The 19,633-nt window shown below is 34.6% G+C and overlaps 1 protein-coding gene across 1 annotated transcript in view; it reads left to right on the forward strand.

The window, feature by feature from the left end:
• CFAP47 (cilia and flagella associated protein 47) overlaps positions 1-19,633 on the forward strand; it is a 362,349-nt gene that overhangs the window by 149,396 nt on the left and 193,320 nt on the right. The window contains 5 exon segments of the mRNA XM_054819861.1: positions 1,606-1,682; positions 3,889-4,034; positions 9,382-9,490; positions 10,703-10,929; positions 17,989-18,169. Coding sequence (XP_054675836.1) covers positions 1,606-1,682; positions 3,889-4,034; positions 9,382-9,490; positions 10,703-10,929; positions 17,989-18,169 — 740 coding nt within the window.

The following is a 19,633-nucleotide window of genomic DNA, read 5'->3' on the forward strand; positions in this document are numbered from 1 at the left end:
TATTTCTCCAGGCCTAAGCAAGGAAACAAAACCCAGGATTTATTAGCTTTATTTGACATTTGCTGGACTGGTATTGGGGAATTTTTGTTGTAGCCCTTGAGTCAAATTAAACACAAGTTTGTGCTTAAAGATTTAATGAACAAGCTCATTGGGCAGAGACCTACCGCCTTAAGCAGCTCTACAAGGAGTCTGCAAAGGTGCGACGAGCCGATTCCTTGTATACACCTGCAGCAGCAGCAGTCCTCTGGGCATCAGCATCAGGCACCTTAACCGGGTGTTTGGTTCATCCCCCAGCACCAGCTCTACCAAAAGCGGCTCCTGAGCACTTGCATTCCACGATCCATTGCTACAAGATGATGCTGTGCCATTTCTTATCTCTTCAGCAAGGGAAACTGCTCCCTTACAGGGAGTTGTTCTGTCTTCGGCACTCCTGCTTCCAGCCAGTTGGGCCTTCCTGCCCTCCATGCCAGATTGTGCCTTGGCCCCAAATTACCATTGCTGAGCAGTTACAATTTGAATTTCCCCTTCACTCGACAGAGTTGCTTTACAGATAGTATTAGAAATTTAGAGTAGAGTAGAGTTTAAACCATGAATTGTGGCTCTGGCATAATGGCTGGTAGTATATCCAAGGTTTCCAGTAAAGTGCTGGAGACATAAACAGACTTTCCAAAGCAGTAGGGTAGAACCTTCAGTTACTAGATAATTCCCTTTTTTACATATATGAGCTGCTGATATGTTTTCTAATTAAGATAATAAACGTAAAATGTTTCCCTAAAGGTGTATATCACAAAAAAAAAATAATTCTAGTGTTCTATAACATACAAGTATATACCAGGAATTACAATTAATGTTAAAAAGTAATCAAAGTTTAAATGTCTTATTTTTGTTGTTTCTAAATGTTAATGTTGTGTTAAAGGTATTTTGACTCCTACATAAGCAGATAAAAGTTAATAGATTCAGTTAGCTCTCAGGATGGTACCTGGATATAAAGCAGAATGCTTACCTCTTCTTTAAAAAGAGGAGACTTTTGAGCTCAAAAGAAGGTAGAGAGAGCTAGAGGAAAAAATTGGGGCTTAAAAAAAAGTTTAAGTAAGAGGAGATCTAGACTCTGAAGTGTGTTCTGATAAGTGGCAAGGAAAGACTGTTACTCTTACAAATCAGTTTCTGTAAGAAGCAGCAGTCTAAAGACATGTCTATGAGCGTAAGTCCTAGAGTGAGCACAATGCATCTGAACTGAATTTGGTTTGCAGATATTTAGATGTATTAGCGTTATTGTATGGGAGTGCAGGAGTACTTTTGACTTGCAAAATATATATATTTTTTTTTAATATGGAATTTTGCTTATATGAGTACTGCAGAGTTATTATGCAGGTTAATTGAGGGTAGTATACTCTGTCTCTGCTGTAAATATGACTACTGACTTAAGTGGAAGAGGTGGTATTTAACATTATTGGTAGGTAGATGGTTCCAAAATGTGGTTGTTTTTATACTTGAAAACATTTACTTTTCCAGTATTTATTAATAAAAAGGGAAAAGAAGCTATCTATTACTAATAGAAATGTCCAGCTTTGGTGTATTGCTTTCATTTTTATTTTTTCCTTTTAGTTCTGAAAATAACACATTAAATTGTAAAAATGGTGCACTGACTGAAGATCCAAATGAAGAGAACAACTTAAATTGCTGTAAGTACCTCTGTGTAATACCTCTTGTGTCACTACAGTAGAAATTAGAGTATCTACATAAGAAAGATTTTGACATCTAAAGTAATTATTATTTATGGGTATTCTCAGTAACTCTTATTTATAGGATAGTTTGTATTCTGATATATTTAATTTAGTGAAAGGATCTCTGAGGTTTCACTGTAGTCCTAATGACTTCACAATTAAAAAAAAAAAAAATCTATTTTTCTTCTCTTAAGGGCCCATGGGTTGGCTTCATGGAATTCTGATGTGGAGCCTTTGCAGTTTGCCTAGTTATTTTTGAGAATACTCATCAACAGGGATTGTGCATTTCTTGCTCTTATTTCCTATGAAATGTCAGTCAACAGTTCTGTCAAAACGTATGAATCTAGAACTACAGCCTTTTCTGAGACTGTTGAAAGTCCACTTGAGCAAAATTTGTACAATGGCCTTATGAAATTAATTTTGTCCTCTTGTAAAATATTATTGTGTTTCCACAAAGTCATATGGAAAGAAGATTTGTAATATGAATAATCTAGCCCTTCTAGATATATTTATTATTTCATATTGTATGATATACATAAGATATGATTAACAACCAATTAATACACAGTTCATAAAAATAAAAAGTATGTACCTTATGTAACGAAGCAAAGTACAATTATTGTACAAATCTGTGAATAGCTTACAAAGGTTTGTATGGCTTCAGTCAGATTGGATCTACAGAGACATTTTTGATGGCATTTCAGATCTTTGTAAACAAAACTATGTTTTCATTTCTTGTAGAAGTACACTTTTGCTTTGGGCATAATTCCGCATCATTCTCTCTATAACCTTGTGAACAAAACCTAAATAAGAGTGTTCTGCACATGTTTTACACCCTGACCGAGAGAAAATATACTATTAAGGGTCAAGAATTTTAAGTGAAGAGTAATAGGAATTAGGATTTTTTTTTTGTCTTGGAGCAGCCATAATAAAAAGGAAGAAAACTGTAAAAAAAAAAAAAGAAAAAAATCTAAGTTTTTTAATAAATGTTACTTCTTTGGCAATTGTTTTAATTTCACAGAATGCAGAGCGAAAGTGACAAGGAAGGGCCCTCACAAGACTAATTTAGTCTGGTCCACAGTTTGACATACTTTGAATGGCGAACACTTGGACAGGAGAGAAGTTTGGGAGTTAGTGCCTTATTTAGTCAAAAATTAGCTCCTGTTAGGGTTGCCTTGCCCTGTTTGATGGAAGAGTAAAAATCGGCCTTAGGTCACGTTGGTGGGTTTTTTTGGTCATTCTTTATGTAGGCTTTCGAAACATCAAATTCATGTCAAACTTAACTGTTTGAAGTGTGAATATGGGGAAATTCCTGTATTGATTGGAAAAGAATGTGGACTATGGAGAGAAAAGGTGGGTGGTGGTTACGCCTTTCTTCAGCTTGGTTCTTGGTGTTTTTTTTGGGGGGGTTAATCAGTTTTATTTAATTGGACAGAGTTCAGCATAGGTTTCTTACGTGATATTCCCTCATTTCTGTTGCCTGCACTTTCACTTCTATTCTTAAGTCTATTGAACTTCCCAGAAGGTTAGCCAGTCATGGTTGAATGAAAGTCCAGTTCTAAAGTATTCTGCATTATCAAAATATGCTCAGCAGCTGAAAAACAAGCAGTGAGAAAGTAATCAGGCCCTGCTAGGTTCAACCTTAGAATTCTTAGGGTCTTAGAAGAAAGCACTTGGTCAGCATAATGCTTTTGTGAAAGCATCACAAAGAAAACAGACTTGCCAATATTTAGTTCTTGTCCATTCTGGAGGATTTCAGACTATAATATAATGTTGTTACTGCCACTGAGAGCAAGATTGTTTGTTTAAATAGTAGTAAACTGTACTCTTCTTTCGGGCAGGAGTCATCATTTGCTTATAGGCTGTACATCCTTAAAGAGTTTTTTTAATAGTGAGAACTGTCTGTTTTCCCTGGTTTTGTTTCAGTGCACAGAATAAGAACACAAGCAGCTAGCAAAAAGTATTTAAATAATACAGCATGCAATATTGCCGCACATTTACAGAAGTGTAACCGTAAATACTGATTACTGATTACAAGTGTACCTTAAACAGTGATTACAGCAGGAGGCTGCATACAGTATCCTTATATTTAAACTCAGGCAACTACATTATTTTACAACCTGTGCTGTTGTATCTAAACAACCATTTAAACTTGTTTTAACAGCTGATCAATCCAGCCTCCTGCATGAGTTCTTCAGTCCAATGGAAAAACTGTTCTTGGAGGGGAGAAGTTCTGCAGGTTTAGATATTCACTTTCTTCCCTTTAATCTGGAAAAACGTTACTGCACTGTCATTCTGGTTAATGAACTGGTAAGACTAGAAACTATGTTCTGTGAATGATTCTCATGTGATAGCCTAGTCACTTAAGAACCAGGATGTGTTTGCCAATTATATATGAACAGGGTAAATGAATATATAACTTGGTTATATACATATTTGAAAGTAATGTTTTTACATACATATTATAATTATAAAGATGTGATGTATGTGCTAACTTTTGGAAATGAACATCTTTTATTTTTCATTTTTTGGGTTAATATACAATATTCCTATAATTCTTGGAGGAAGATGTTGCTTGAGGAGTTGGTCAGAGATTGACATAGGATTACAGGTTTCAGCTAAGAAAATTAAACCAAAGTTTACTGCCCTTTTATCTCCACATAGTTCGAATTATATGAAATACTGCAAGTTACTTTTCACTGTAAAATCATTACAAACAAATGTAATACTGCAAGGAATGTTACTTTGCTGGATTTTCTAGACAACTCAGCTTCAAAACAAATATGGAATTTAAATAATTGTCTTGATGTTGGAGCAAGAATAATGCTTTTGGATGAAATATAGTCAGGGAAAGGATAAAGTCTTTACTGTACTGTACTTCTCTGTATATTTATCACTGTATCTAGGATAAGCTGTCAAAGCAGAATAATAATTATTTTCCTTGCTTTGTCCCTTTTTTCATTTTTCTGCCAATCCAAATTCCATTCAGTCCTTGTCACCAATGCAGGTAAAACTTTTGAACAGATTGTACATGAATACTGACTCCATTACCTTTCAGTTTCTCTTGGCTCATGTAGCCTGGGTTTTGCCATATATACTTAATTGAAATTGATTTCATCAAATTACAAAGACCTGGTTTTGACCAACTTTTCAAACTTAAAATTTGCACTCCGGCTTCGTGATGTCCCTGTAATCCTTTATCTCAGTGGTCACAATCTTCTTATTTCTGTGTCTTTAGTCCATCTTCTCACCTCTTTAACCCCTCTGCTGTGTTTCGTCTCTGGCTGTCAATGTTTTTCAACGCACTGTTGTTTTTTTAATCTTTTATGTGTGGTTGATCTCAAGGCTTGCAGTCTGCTTCTTATTTTCATAATACTACCTTTGCGTTTCAGCTTTCCCTCTGTGCAATTACATGCATCTGCCATTCTCTCTGCCACATTTTCATGATTTCATCCCTAACTAAACAACCTATTCTTTTTCTCCTGCATGTTCTCAGCTTCCATATTTTTCATTACTGGAACAAGAGACTCCTGCTGGTGTTTAGTGTTTGTATGTTTGGTGTTTGTTTTTATTGTTTAACCAGGACTTTGGCTATGCCACCTGGCCAACTTAATTTTTTCCTTGCTTTTAAAGGAAAGTAAGACTAATGCAATAAGACCAGTGCAGCCTGTCTATCTGACCCTGTTCAATATTAGAAACCACTGGCCAGTTTTTTAAGAAAGCAAGCCTTATGGCTGAAAGTCTTAAGGAGTGTACAGTTCACTTGAGTTTCTTGAAAATTAGCAGAGAGGTAGAAGAGGGATAGTCTGTCAAAGCCTACAGTGAGACAGCGAGCTTGTGCCTTCTTGACACTAGGGAATCACCCCCAAAGAGGCTGTATAAATGTCCCCATATCAGGGGATAGCAATCTTTGTGGATGGTTCAATGAAAAATCATTCCAGTGCTCATCATCATTCAGAAAGAGAAATTATTAGGAAAGAAACAGACATCAAAATGTGAAACCTCAGTATACCTTTCTATAGGCTATGGTGTACACATCTTGAATATTGCGTGCAGTTGTAGTCACCCCAGCAAACAATACAATAGAGATAGGGAGAAAGAGACAGAGAATAGCAAGGATGATCAGAAGGATGTAACAGTTTCTTTAGAGGCAGATACTTAAAAAAATTAAATTCCTGTAATTAAAAAAGAGATTGTTAAGGGACATGATGGGTACATAAGATCATGAACAGTTTGCAGAAAGTTAATAGAGCAACTGTGGCAGGATATACAAACTGAACCAAATGAAGTACTTTTTCTTATACAATGTTTAACTTATGTAACTCAGCTGACCTACGACACTTGGGATGCTAAAACTGTTAACTAGTTCAACAGAAAAGAGAGAAAGAAATTGGCTTACTTACATATTGTGTTTATGGCTCAATATTTCAATCATACCATTATCTAATTGACAAACAGTTGTAGCTACCATGCTGTACGATGATCAAACATCTTCATACAATGATGAGTCTTGTATCATTCAAATATGGATTTGCACTGTATATAATAATTTAATTTAGCATTTCTGTAATTTCTTCCTACCTACATTTCCTACTTTTTTGACAAATGGACCAACATAGTAATCAGAGTAAGACTACTTCTTCATTACAATCAATGAAGAAGGTATTGAGATTCAAATCATTAGTGTTTTAACTAGTGGTTAAACCTGACAGGCAGATAAAACAACCACCCAGCCATTCACTCACTCCCCACCACCCAGTGGGATGGGGGAGAGAATCAGAAAAAAAAAGGTAAAACTTGTGGGTTGAGGTAAAGACAGTATAAGAGGACAGAAAAGGAAGAGAATGCTACTACTACTAATGATAAAAGAATATACAGAACAAGTGATGCACAGCACAATTCCTCTCCACTAGCAGACCACCAATGCCCAGCTAGTTCCTGAGTCATGGTCTAAAGCCCCAGACAGCTTCCCCCAAGTTATATACTGAGCGTGACATCATATGGTATGGAATATCCCTTTGGCCAGTTGGGGTCAGCTGCCCTGGCTGTGTCCTCTTCCAGCTTCTTGTGCACCCCCAGCCTCCTCACTGGTGGGGTGATGTGAGAAGCTGAAAAGTCCTTGAGTTGGTGTAAACATTGCCTAGCAACAACCAAAACATCAGTGTATTATCAACATTATTCTCATCCTAAATCCAAAACAGAGCACTATACCAGCTGCTAGGAAGAAAATTAACTCTATCCAGCTGAAACCAGGACACTACTTAGACTTGAATCTGACTAGGAAGCCTATCTGTAATTGCATCAACTATGTATCTGTAATAAAAGCAAGAAGATGCACTGATTCAACTTTGTTGGCCTACTCAAGTATGTTGCTTGAATTGTTTTGAAATTATCTGTATGTTAACTCTTCTAAGGTTTGAAATGACAGCACAAGTTGTTTATAACATTTCTCAAGGATTTGTTTCAATATTTATTTGCCTTTTAAGAAGAATTGAAACTGACATTCATCAAAGTTTTAGCATAGATATTTTCAGAGAAGAAACTATATATTGGTTAAAATTATTGGATTGCTTTTTCTCTATATCTTTGTTTCTGGCAGCTAATGGAAATGTGAACAACCCATGATTTCAATTATAATAATTTATTAAGTCTTAGTTTAAGAGTGTCAGTCCAGACTTTCACAGCGAAATGTCTACTATAAAATTATATGGTTTAGTAAGATAACACTTTACTATCTGTTGTTCTTAATTACTGACTTGTGTGGAGAACTGCAAATTCCCAGTAGCTATACATTCTTTTGAAATATCAGTTAGCAATGGGATTAGATAAATAGCTAATGGTAGTTCAACAGCTATTTTATTAGCTATTTTTGTTAACAGTAAACCCTACAAAATGTTGATGCTATCCTGTTTGCAGCTGATGGAAAATGGAAATACGAAGCATTAAAACCATGGGGATACTAGCTAAACTCTCAAAATGCTGTGAAATACCCATTCTGTTCCAAAGCATCAGGAAAAACCACAGCAGAAAGAAAACAGGATTTGCGTTCTGGGGAGATCAAAAAGCAAGAATTCTTCAAAGCAAAAAGGGAAATGGGGAAGTTTGTTCCTACCTATAAGCATATTGATGTCAGCAATGACAAGAAAAATAATTGATAGTAGAATGGCATCCTAGCAACCAGTACCTTCATGAAATTAGTTGTATACGCTCTGAGCTTGTTAACGGTCCTTATGGAGGCAAAACACTGTCAAACAGGAATATTTCCTGTTTAAATTGGTTCCCAGGAGTGGCTATTAGTTTGTGTGTGGGAAACCAATTTTGCTGTAGGTTTCTTTAATCCTTCTCAGGGAAGATTTGTCTGAACTCTTGAATCAGGGAAGGGAAGAAAATGCCATCAAAGTTGAATAGCATTCCTTCTGCTGGGTCAGAAACATAATTGCAATATTTTCAGCCTTAACATAAATATCTGACAAAACTATGAATAAAGCAAAAATAAAAAGCAGGCTTGACTTATGTTATTGACCAATATTAAAGGAAAACCATTGCATTGGTTGGCAGATGGACTAAATTATATGAATAAATTATTTCCTTCTTATCTGGAATGAAGAATAAAAGAATATGTGTTTTTAGGGCAGAGTTTTACAGAATGTGGTTTATGGAAATGAAGAGATGACCTTCTGTGCAAATTATATCAGTTGTTGCAGTAGCATTTGATCCTTTTCCTTGCAATCAGTAGAAGCTAAAGTTGTCAAAAAAAATTTGTGATAAACAAAAAGAAGTTATCAGAACAATAGTAAAATATCTAATAAATCTCTTGCCTAGTTCAGATAGAGGTATAGGTACTTAATTTAGGTATCCTTTAGTTTTGGGATTTTTTAATTGTGGCCTTTATAATTTGGACTACTTTTAGTGAGTTTTCTTTTTCTAAACAATACCTTTCTGTTTTTCATTTGCACCTTATTTTTTTGTTTCATCTATGATTCAAATTGTTATTTCTCTGCTAATTAATTTATCCTTTACTCTATAACAGATTGCTATCTTCCTTTGTTCTAGGTCACGTTTATGTTTACTTTCAAGCTTCTGTAGGTTTTCCATTTTTTTTGATAAATAATTAAGATTTGTTAATTTTATTTCTTCTTACTTGAGAATTTGTATATGATGCTAACCTGCCTTGACTTCTGCTCTTTTTTGCTTTCTAGAAAAATGTTACCGGCTCAAAATGAATGTAGACATTTTTTAAAAAAAAGTTCTTAACAGTGAAGAGCAATGAAGTGAGCTTGTGTATGTGTTTAAATATGTGTGGCTATACCACAGAATTAGAATTCACTTTATTGCTGTGTTTACAGGTCAGGGTATCCTCATTCAGTTAAATTATATGAGGAGTAACAAAGGATTCAATTCCTTGAAATTTCTTGACTTTTCAGGTTTAATATTCTTAATTAAAGGTACTTCATTATCATAGCAGGATTTGAAATGATAATTTTCTTTTATTTAAATATAGTTTTAAAATAATAGGTCTCCTGAATATGTAAATTATTTTACAAGTCAGATCTTAAGCATTACTAGGATATCTTTGGTTTAAGTTTTAATATTTTACCTTATGTTCTGCATGAATAGCTTTCTGAATCATGTGGATGTGTATGTTCTTTTGTTTCAGATTGGAGAATTCATATACCTGATAGAGGGAACAGGTGATATACCTTTGCCTTCAGGATTGCTTCCCATGGATAGTCCGAATGTTTTGCATGTTAGCAGTACATTAGAAGGTAAAGTGAATAGAAGGGAGAAGAGTAAAATAGAGCAAATCGTTCTCCTTTGCAAATATTCTTTAGTTCCCATACATTTTTGTTAAAATTAATTAAATACATCTGGTAAAAGCAGTTTATAGTGAAGTGTAAGAAAGATATTACAGTGTGACTATCAGATATTTCTTTTAATGCTTTCCAGTCCCTTCTTTTCAGAGCAGCAGCTGGTTGTTAGCTATCTTCTTCAACTTTCTTGTATTGTTATTTTTTCATAATTTCTCTTCTACTTCAGAATATAGGTTATAGCCAGATGAACCAGGACAAGTCATCTTTACCTAAAATTACCTAAAACTTTTCTCTCTCTGGGGAGACCTTATAGCAGCCTTCCAGTACCTAAAGGGGGCCTAAAAGAAAGCTGGAGAAGGACTGTTTACAAGGGCATGGAGTGATAGGACAAGGGGGAATGGCTTTAAGCTGAAGGAGGGTAGATTTAGATTTAGATATAAAGAAGAAATTCTTTACTGTGGGGGTGGTGAGGCACTGGAACAGGCTGCTCAGAGAGGTTGTGGATGCCCCCTCCCTGGCAGTGTTCAAGGCCAGGCTGGATGGGGCTTTGGGCAACCTGGTCTAGTGGAGGGTGTCCCTGCCCATGGCAGGGGGGTTGGAACTAGATGGCCTTTAAGATTCCTTCTAACCCAAACCATTCAATGATTCTGTGATAAAACACATGAGTTTTGTATGTAGTGTTGTGATTTGACAGGCAAGCCAATACTTTTGTCTTCCATCAACCAGTGATAAACTGCTGTCAGTCCTATTTCAGAAACAGTGCAGCTATTATTTAAAATAATTGCTGGTGGCTTCTTTTAGAGGGGATGCAACATCACGTAGAGGGATAAAAGAGCAACTGTGTTGCATAGGTACCAGAAAGACTTTTTAAAACTTTCATTACTGTCATAATAGTAGTAACACTAAAGTCTGGGATTTTATATTAACTATCAAAAGCAACTTTTGATTTGGATTTCAGTCTGTGTTAATTTTTTAGTTTCCCATTATGATTAAAAATAATGCTGGAGTAACCAGCATGTACTAGAGTAATACCATGTAACTAAACATCAAAGGAATTTTGTATTCTGGCTTTTCTTTGGAGATTAGGGATTTTAAATAAACCTGTAACTCTATGCAGTTACACTAGTAGCTGGCAAATGTCAGGATTTTGTTTGTTTTATTTAACAGGTCCAAGTGCAGTACAGCCAGTTTTGTATTTGAAATGTGGTTTTGCTCAGACTCTTGAAGAAAATCTGAGGATTCCATTGATCAATGAATCAAGAGAGCGGGCTCTGGCCATTGCTGCACAACAACAGATGTCAACTATTGAATACGAAAGAAGAAGGATCACAGGGACTCTGCAGAGCAGCAGTGTTCGAGTTGCAACTGCATTGTTAGGGCTGTCCAGAGTGGAGGTGAGAAACACAGTAATCTGTTACCGTAATTATTTAGTTGTTCTTGATTTGTAGAACTGAATTTTTTAAGTTTCAGGAAATAGCGTGAAGTTATTTTTTTTCACGCATTCTGTAATCTCACAGTTACTAATCCCAATTCCCCTCAAACACTGCAATATTTTACATGTTCATTCTGAAGTTACTTCCTCACTCCATGCTGTTAAGAAGTGCTTCCTATAAGAAATCTTGGCTGCAGTTAAAAAGAGCATTAACATTTTACTTCAGTTTAGCTTCTGGAAAATACCCATTGATTAAAAAAGCTGTCATACTCTTTGTAATAGATATCTGTATTAGTATCCTTATGCACATTTTTGTAAGAAATGAAAATTCTCAAGCAGGATTTTTTTTCTTTTTTTTTTTTAAAAGAATAGACTTTGAGAATAAATCAAGGAACAGGAAAGACTTTTTCTTGTCTTGCAATCAATATAAAATAGTTTTGGAAAACCACAAATCTTCCTTATAAGCTATAGCTCCCTACTTGTACATCATTACTACCTAGAGATATTTTCCCAAGATTTCAACATCTAGAAACAAAAAATCCTCCCAAGATAGTCCATTAAACATTCAATTACTACTCGTGAATAACTTTATAATAACAATATTGCCAAATAAGCAAGCTTTTTTCTCATGTAGAATTCAAAGGTAACCTTCTATTGTTGATAGCCACACTCTGAGTTTTAATTTCCCTTGTAAACCTGACGTTTTCTGGCCTCAGACAGATTGCTGGGCAGCTGTATATTACTCCAGTTTTCCAGTTAGACTGTTCTTTGAATATGGTTCCCAGTGCTACGTGATTCCCAGTATTAAGAGGAAGAAAATTTTCCCTGGTGTCTTAAATTTATGCCTTTTGTTTACAGATAAGTTTAAAAAGTAATATAAAGCAAGCTAAAGGAGGAAAAATGAAAGAGTAGGTTTAATCTGTTATATGTTTGTAGTAGGACAAGAATTGTAATTATGTAATCTAGACTCGAATATCTTCCTTTTGGATTATAGTTAATCCACTGCTGTGGTAACATTTTATAAACTTAAATTATGAAGTCCTTTAATATCACAGTCACTTAGCAAATACTCGATGAAAGACTCGACTGCTCTGATGCTGTGGATGTAATCAAGACAGAACATAATAGGAACACTCTTTGTACCACTAGGTATGCCAAGATCTAATATGAGTTCTAAAATTACTTGTATTGTAGAAGAGTGGAGGACAATTAGATTAGTTATAAAATACATAATGATGGATACTAAGACTGAATAAATTATCAAGTGAGAAGTGAAACTAGTGTAAGTGTTTTGCTCCATGTACAGCAAGACTTATAAGTGCTTATGCGAAATAAAATGGAGAAGTTCTGCTATATACTGATGTAGAAATGACTTTACACATTAAAAATATGGATGGTAAACCACTATGCAGATTAAATTCTGAAAAATGTTCCTAACAGGTTTTTCTCATAAATTCTTACCTACTTTCTGTATAAAAGTGACAGTATAGAAATTCTGGTGGCATTTATTGAAGAAACTTTTTTTGAGGGGGGCTGGTGTTCCGCAATTAAATTTCAAGCTGAAGTATGGTTTTAGGTTCATTGTCTAAATTGCCCCATGACCACCACCAAAAAAATCCCATCCACGTCTCCTGTGGTTTGCTGAATTATTTAGGCTCATGAAATCCTTTGGAACATATGTTGTAGGTTAGGGATAAATCTAGAATCTCTGCAAATCTGTTACTCTCTTTTTTATTTCCTTTCCACCTTTCTACTCACTTCCTACAGGTATAATTGTATTATAAAATGGATAGACAGAAGGGAAAATACCCTTACATTATTACTATTTGGTCCATTTTTTGCCTGTAAAATAAGAGAATAAAAACCTGAATAACTGCATAATTTCCATTTCTTATTAAACTGTACATTTTACTCATGTTTACTTAAATCACATAAAAATTAATAGTAATAAAGATAGACTATTTTTGTAGTCAAACTGGATATGCATATTCATTAACTTGTGCTGTATATTTTTACTCAATCCATCTATATGCATGGTTAAAAGTCCCAGCTATTTTTGTACTGTGTTTTTACGGCTTCTTTTCCTTCTTGATTAGAATTACTAAAAAAATAATTAATTATCTCTTTCCCATAAAAGTTGTTCTGCTGATCAGAACCTATTTATCCTGTTGGGTTTTTGTACTAAATGGTGTTACTACTGGGCCAGTATTAGATAATGTGCAATCAGAGTACACAACTGATATTCAACAAGTCTGCGGAGGTTGGAAATGCATGTTCGATGGAAAGGAGCGGGAGTATTAGCTAAATCTTTATTTCTGTCTTTTACTTTATAAATTAGATTAACATAATCTCATTAAACAGTTCTGCAAGAAATAGAATTTTAATAGTTTATTTTACAATCTTGAACATTGAGGGATTTACTAGCAGCAAGGTTAAGTAGTTAACCTGCCATTCTCCTTCCCTGTACCCCAAAATTAACCTCTACTGCCAGCAAAATCCAAACCATTTGTTAAAGGCTTAAACTTTGGTATAATAAAAAAGCCCCAAATTTGGAACCAAATAGCATCAGAATGTAATAAAGCGGCTAGAGGATTTAAGTAATGAAGAGATAGGAAGCAAGGATGCTAAAGCAATAGGAATCCAAAGATGCAGATCTCAATATTTAAAGGAAAATGAGACACTAAAATCAGTAGCCTTATGCTATTTAATTCTATTAGTATACAACATATAAATATATGCAAAGCATAAACCCCCAGAAACTAAATAATAAACTGGTTGCATGACCATTTCTGACTGATTTTTTTTATTGTTTTTAATGAAAAATATTAGGAAAGTTTTGAATTCTGTTTTCGAAGTGTACAATTATGTTAATTTCTTGCCTCCTGAGTATTTAATTAATTCAATTCCCTCTAAAACATTTCTAGGTAGTAGTAAAGGGAATATAGGATGGAACTCCCTGCCACTGTCAAGGTGGGGACTAGCATTATTGTGAATAATTACAAATTGCCTTTGTTAATGATGAATAAGAGAAAGCTGTAGGTGGGAAGTGTAGGTGAACATAGGAAGAAAAGTTTAGGTGAACAAGGGAAGAAAAAGGATATCTGGAAACAAAGGGGAGAGAATGTGGAAGAAGAACATAAGTTGTTTGGATTGAAGTTGCTAATGGTGGTAGAGGGAAGTGAATAAAAGAAAAAAGGAAATAACAGAAAAACTAGAATTCATTCACTTGGGTATGCGAGGGGAAGGATGTTGCAATCAGTGAAGTGAAATTCAAAATAATATGCTTCAGTTTTCCTTTTTTCTAGAATCTACCTAAAGAGGCACGTATTACACCCCTTGTCTAGATACGGGGCTCTTTCTTCATGGTCAGAGATGCCAGTAATCTCCTTGTGTAATTAGACATTACAATAGGAAAAGAAGAGAAGTCCTGTTCTACAAGAATCCCAAAACTAATGCTTGCACTTCCCACTGTGTCCAGATATGTACTCACAGATAAGCTGAAAAAAGTATTTACTTAGATTCCATTTTGCCTCCCTTTGAACGTATGGCTCATCTGAGGGTGGACATCAGATCTCTATATCCTTAGCCATACTCTAGCTGTTAGGACATTGTGCATTTTCTTTCTATCCTGCTATCCATGTGACTAAGCAATGTTGAGTACATTTATCTTAGTACATCATGGTGGTAGGGATGAGGTTTAGTTTTGATCAATGGAAAATGATCAGAGACCTTGTGCACTTGAAGCTGTGGCTTCCCCTGCTTTGCTGATGTGACAGAATCTCATCCTACATTTGTCCAGCTCTGACTCTTCATAGTCCCCCAGAATTCATTAAGGATTTTGTGATCTTCCATGTGATGATGGAAAAGTTGTGAGCTCAGTTTGAGCAGTTTACTTTTTTAAATGTAGATGGGTTTTTTTTTTTTTTTTTTTCAGAAAGAATCATGGTGTCCTTGAAGAGAAAAGATACTGTAATTAAAAAGTTACATTAGATATGCTTGAATGGCAATGAACTTTTCACAAAAGAATCTGTGGTCAGATTTCAATTTGTCGAAGTTATAACTGGGACCAATGTCTTTTATATTACATCACTTATCTTTTGATATGGGATTAAGGGAGATGGCAAACATGATTGATCACAGGGATTCTGAGAGATTGAGAACATAAAATTCTTTTATTCATGAGAAATGGTTTTAGCAGTTAATTCTTGGAAGGAAGAAATGGGGCTAAATTAGGATTTGGAATACAGTAATATGCAGAGAAAGAGTAAGGTGCCTCAGCACTCTGTAATAGAATCTGCCATCCTTTATACATAGAAAGTGCAGATGGTAAATCTAAGAAAATACCTTGGAAAATCAATCAGTCTTTGGAAAATATCAAGTTTAATTCTGATGTTTTATATACCCTCCAATCCTTTTTCAAAAAATTATTCTAAAAAAGAAATTAATCCTGGGAACTGAATGCAAATACTGTTCTTAACTGTTAATAACACTTCCACACTTGGAATATCATGAACCATTACTCTGATGAAGTACATGTTGGAATCTGTCTTATTGCAGCACAGCAGCCTTAGAACTGCAATTGATAATGAGAGTTAAGAAATATTAAATTCCATTTAACTCTCACTATCCTGGAAAATACTAAAAAGAAGGAGAGCAGCTGCCACGTTTGTCTGAATTGTGCTGGACATTTTCTCTTTTCTTGGAAATATTACCCTTTGGGGCAACAGGGTTTAGTCTTGTGTGTGTTTGCAGGATTTTCTTTTCCCCTTTCAAAAAGATCTAGGTCTCATTAAAAATATTTTCATCCTTTACTCTTTGATGAGTACCAGGAAATATTTGAAATGTTCATAGACTATGTAATACTGACCAGCTGTCTTTTTTCCTAATATATCTTTAAAAATGAGATAGCATGAACAAGGATCTTAAAATGTTCTTCAGTGAATTTTTAATTCGTAAGATATCTCTTCAAGATAATTATAATTTAAATGTTTTCAGTGCTCCACCAAAGGTCATCCTACAATCATTTTGTTAATTAAGACCTCCCAAAACTTTTTAATCGTGTTGGATTTTTATTTCTGTGTTGTAAAATAATCTAATTACCAAAATCAGATGTAGGTATAAATTTATGTTTGAATATGCAGAAGGTCAAAGTCAAATTTAAACTAGTAAATATATGTAATTCTTTTGGTTTGGAACTTCCCATTACAAATGAGAATAAAATATCTTTTTCCCACTGCAGTCTTCTGTCGTTTCAGTCCTATCAAAAAGAAATGGAACTTGTTAGCAATATAGCACTGAATTATTAACACCTATTGATTTTAGTTTGTAAGAGAGAGAACTATCATGAACTTCCAATCTTGCATGACAGAAATTAATACATAGTTCAAATTTTCGACTCACATGATGATTATTCTTGTCCCTTCTGTAAATTATATTTGCACCATAAAAATGCAAATACAGCATAAAAAGAACTATGTTAACATTTTGTTTTGATGAGTATTTTTTTAGATAAATCTGTCTAGTTGTGCTTCATAGAACAAGAAACTTGAATAGTAATCTGTTTCTATATTTATTGTCAAAAAACTATATTAGCAACTAAAACTTAACAGTTCCCCAAATTCCGTATGTACTTTGTGTTTACCATATTGACACTTTGAATGCATAGATCAATGGTCAAACCAAATCTGTTTCTATATTTATTGTGTCAAAAAACTATATTGGCAACTAAAGCTTAACAGGTTCCCAAACTCCATATGTATTTTGTATTTAAGACCATATTGTTACTTTGGATAGATAGATTAATGGTCAAAACAAAGCAATGTCAGAGTGTAGGTCTGCTTTCTGAAACCAGCAAGGGAATGTGAGTTTTGTATTAAAAGAGGAAAAAAAAAAAAAAAAGACAAACCACCAACCCAAAGCAGATCCCCAGCTCAATTGATTTGAACAGTAATTTGACCATATTACCCTTAATAGTAATCCTTAAGAACAATCAACTTTCCTTTTAAATTGTCTTTTTGAATTCCCATAATAGATCTCCATTCCTTATCCCATTGCAATATGTACTACAATACCTGCTGTCCTGGCATTATTTAAAACCAATAGGCTTTGAGAGTAAACAATTTTTCCTAGCACAAACTGAGTATTTCTGTATTTATCTACTCCCTATATTTGCTCAAGATAATTCGCAATAGTCATGAATTCAAAGACTTTTCTATAAAAAAGATGCAACTAGTTTCAGATTTTAAATTTGTTCAACTTAAAATTAATCTTGAACATTGCAATTATACTGTCTTATTGGATTGAAAATGGCAATTTTGACCAAGTAGTGTATTAAATCATTGTGTTATTTCTGTAACACTATCTTACAGGAGTCAAATTTAGTTCGTTAACAGGTTTAGATGCCTATTTTGAGCTTGACTTTATGTACTGTGCCAATCCTTTACTAATATGTTTCATGCTGTTGATTGACAATGCTTTTTACCAAGAGGAGGAGCTTATTTGTCCCTAAAATTAATTCTAAATGTTTTGATTTCTAAAATATATTGTCCACATTAAAGTGTCAAAGTTAGCTCAGCTAACTATATAGTTATCCATCACAAAGTATCAAAATATTTTTTCCTTTTCATGCTTTTTGTTATACAAAAACTTTATGAAGTAAAAGAAGAAACCACTGTCTATATCTGATATAAAATAGGTTTTTCTTTTCCTGGTTTTTCTTCCCTTTTCCTGCCTTCCCTGAATACCTATAAAGGCTTGCAAAGTGATTTCTGGGTAAGATGTGGTTATACTGTAAATCTCAAAGTGCATTTTTCTTAAATGATTGTTTCAGATGCATGGTGTCTAAAAAAATTATACATGACAGTTTTTATTTAGAAGGATCTCTCAACAATTTTTATATAACTTGCCTAATTACCAATTCACTTTTAAATTACACCCTTAAGCCTGTATAATTTTACATTTCTCAACCTGAAATTATGATGAGATGATTGTTCATATATATACATTATTCTTTCACTTGCAGAGACATGCACTTCTGAAACCTCGTAAATTCCCCCCAGAGCTGAAGTATGTGGATTACAGAGTAGAAGTGAGCATGCAAGAATTCTTTGAGGTTCCTGAGAAGCTCTCTATTCCAGTGCTGGCATCAAGCAGAGTTAATTTGAAAGTTCCATCAGCAAAAGACCTTTCACCTCAGAAAACAGGTAAGGATAGTCTTAAATATGATGGGTTTTTTTTTTTCTGAGAGAATCTATATTTTTAGGTTTTCTTAAATGGATTGAGAAAATGATATTTCTCTCCATTCTGCTATTAATCAAATCCTCAGCCTTGTCTTTGTCATCACTACTCAAGTTCTCACTTATTAGCTCAAAACAGTGCTTTCCATTTGCCCTTAGTTTTCTCAAAGACACAAAACCACAGGAGACTCTCCCTAAAGGAGAAATTCATTTGGTTTGTTTGTATAACAGATCCTGAATTTTTGCTCATTTCTCAATTCCACTTCTCATCCAGCACTGATCTGTGCTCAAATTGAGCCAGTCATACCACATATCTTTTGTTTGCCTACTCCTCAGTCAGCCAGAGGGAGGTGTCAGCTAGTTGTACACCGTTTTCTCCCTGTCCCTCATCAATGAAAAGTCGTGCATTAGTCTTCAGAATGGTCTTGTCAGCTTTGGTCAGTCTTCATTGCCTCTAATTTTTAGAGTATCTTAAATTTTATACTGAAATCTTAATTGCTTTCTTTTTTGCTTGGCTTTCACTTTGATCCCTTCTTTGCTCGTTTATTATTATTTTTTAAATGCTTTACTTAAACACTAAAGCATCTAGATTGCATTTCTTAAAAGACCTTGAGTAGTTGAGGGAACTGGGGTTTAGCCTGGAGAAAAGGAGGCTGAGGGGAGACCTTATCGCTCTCTACAACTACCTGAAAGGAGGTCGTAGCCAGGTGGGTGCTGGTTTCTTCTCCCAAGTAACAAGTGATAGGACAAGAGGAAATGGCCTCAAGTTGCACCAGGGGAGGTTTAGATTGGATGTTAGGAAAAATTTCTTCAGCGAAAGGGTTGTCAATCATTAGAACAGGCTGCCCAGGGAAGTGGTTGAGTCACCATCCCTGGAGGTATTGAACAGATGTGTAGATGTGGTGCTTAGGGACATGGTTTAGTGGTGGATTTGGCAGTGTTAGATTTGTGGTTGGACTCTATGATCTTAAAGGTCTTTTCCAACCTAAATTATTCTATGATAAAATTTGTGTTTATATTCACCTGCTAGGGTATCTGTACATGGTTTTATCAAAGCTAATGTAATGTCCCACAGGTATCAGATAACACCACAAATAATTTTTGGTTTTGCTACTTAAAATGTAAGTAGTAGTTTCCTTAGCAAATTTAGTAAAGTCTTGAATTAGAGTCAGTCCATCAATGTGCAATATCCATAGATTTGCTTCATCACTTCTTTTCTTGATCAATAGAAACCTTCAGCATGTTTCTGCAGTTCACTTCTCCAAGTGTCATTGGAATCAGTCACATGCTTTCATGGTATATGTTTGTTATCATACTTCATGTATCCCTTCTAGTTTTTGTTTCTTTTCTGGAATAAAAATAAGGCATTTCTTGATTAATTCTGACAAGTCTTTTTTTACAGATTCATTCAACTTAGATTACAGTATCTGT

The sequence above is a fragment of the Grus americana genome, chromosome 1 (assembly GCF_028858705.1).
Source record: "Grus americana isolate bGruAme1 chromosome 1, bGruAme1.mat, whole genome shotgun sequence".
NCBI lineage: Eukaryota > Metazoa > Chordata > Aves > Gruiformes > Gruidae > Grus > Grus americana.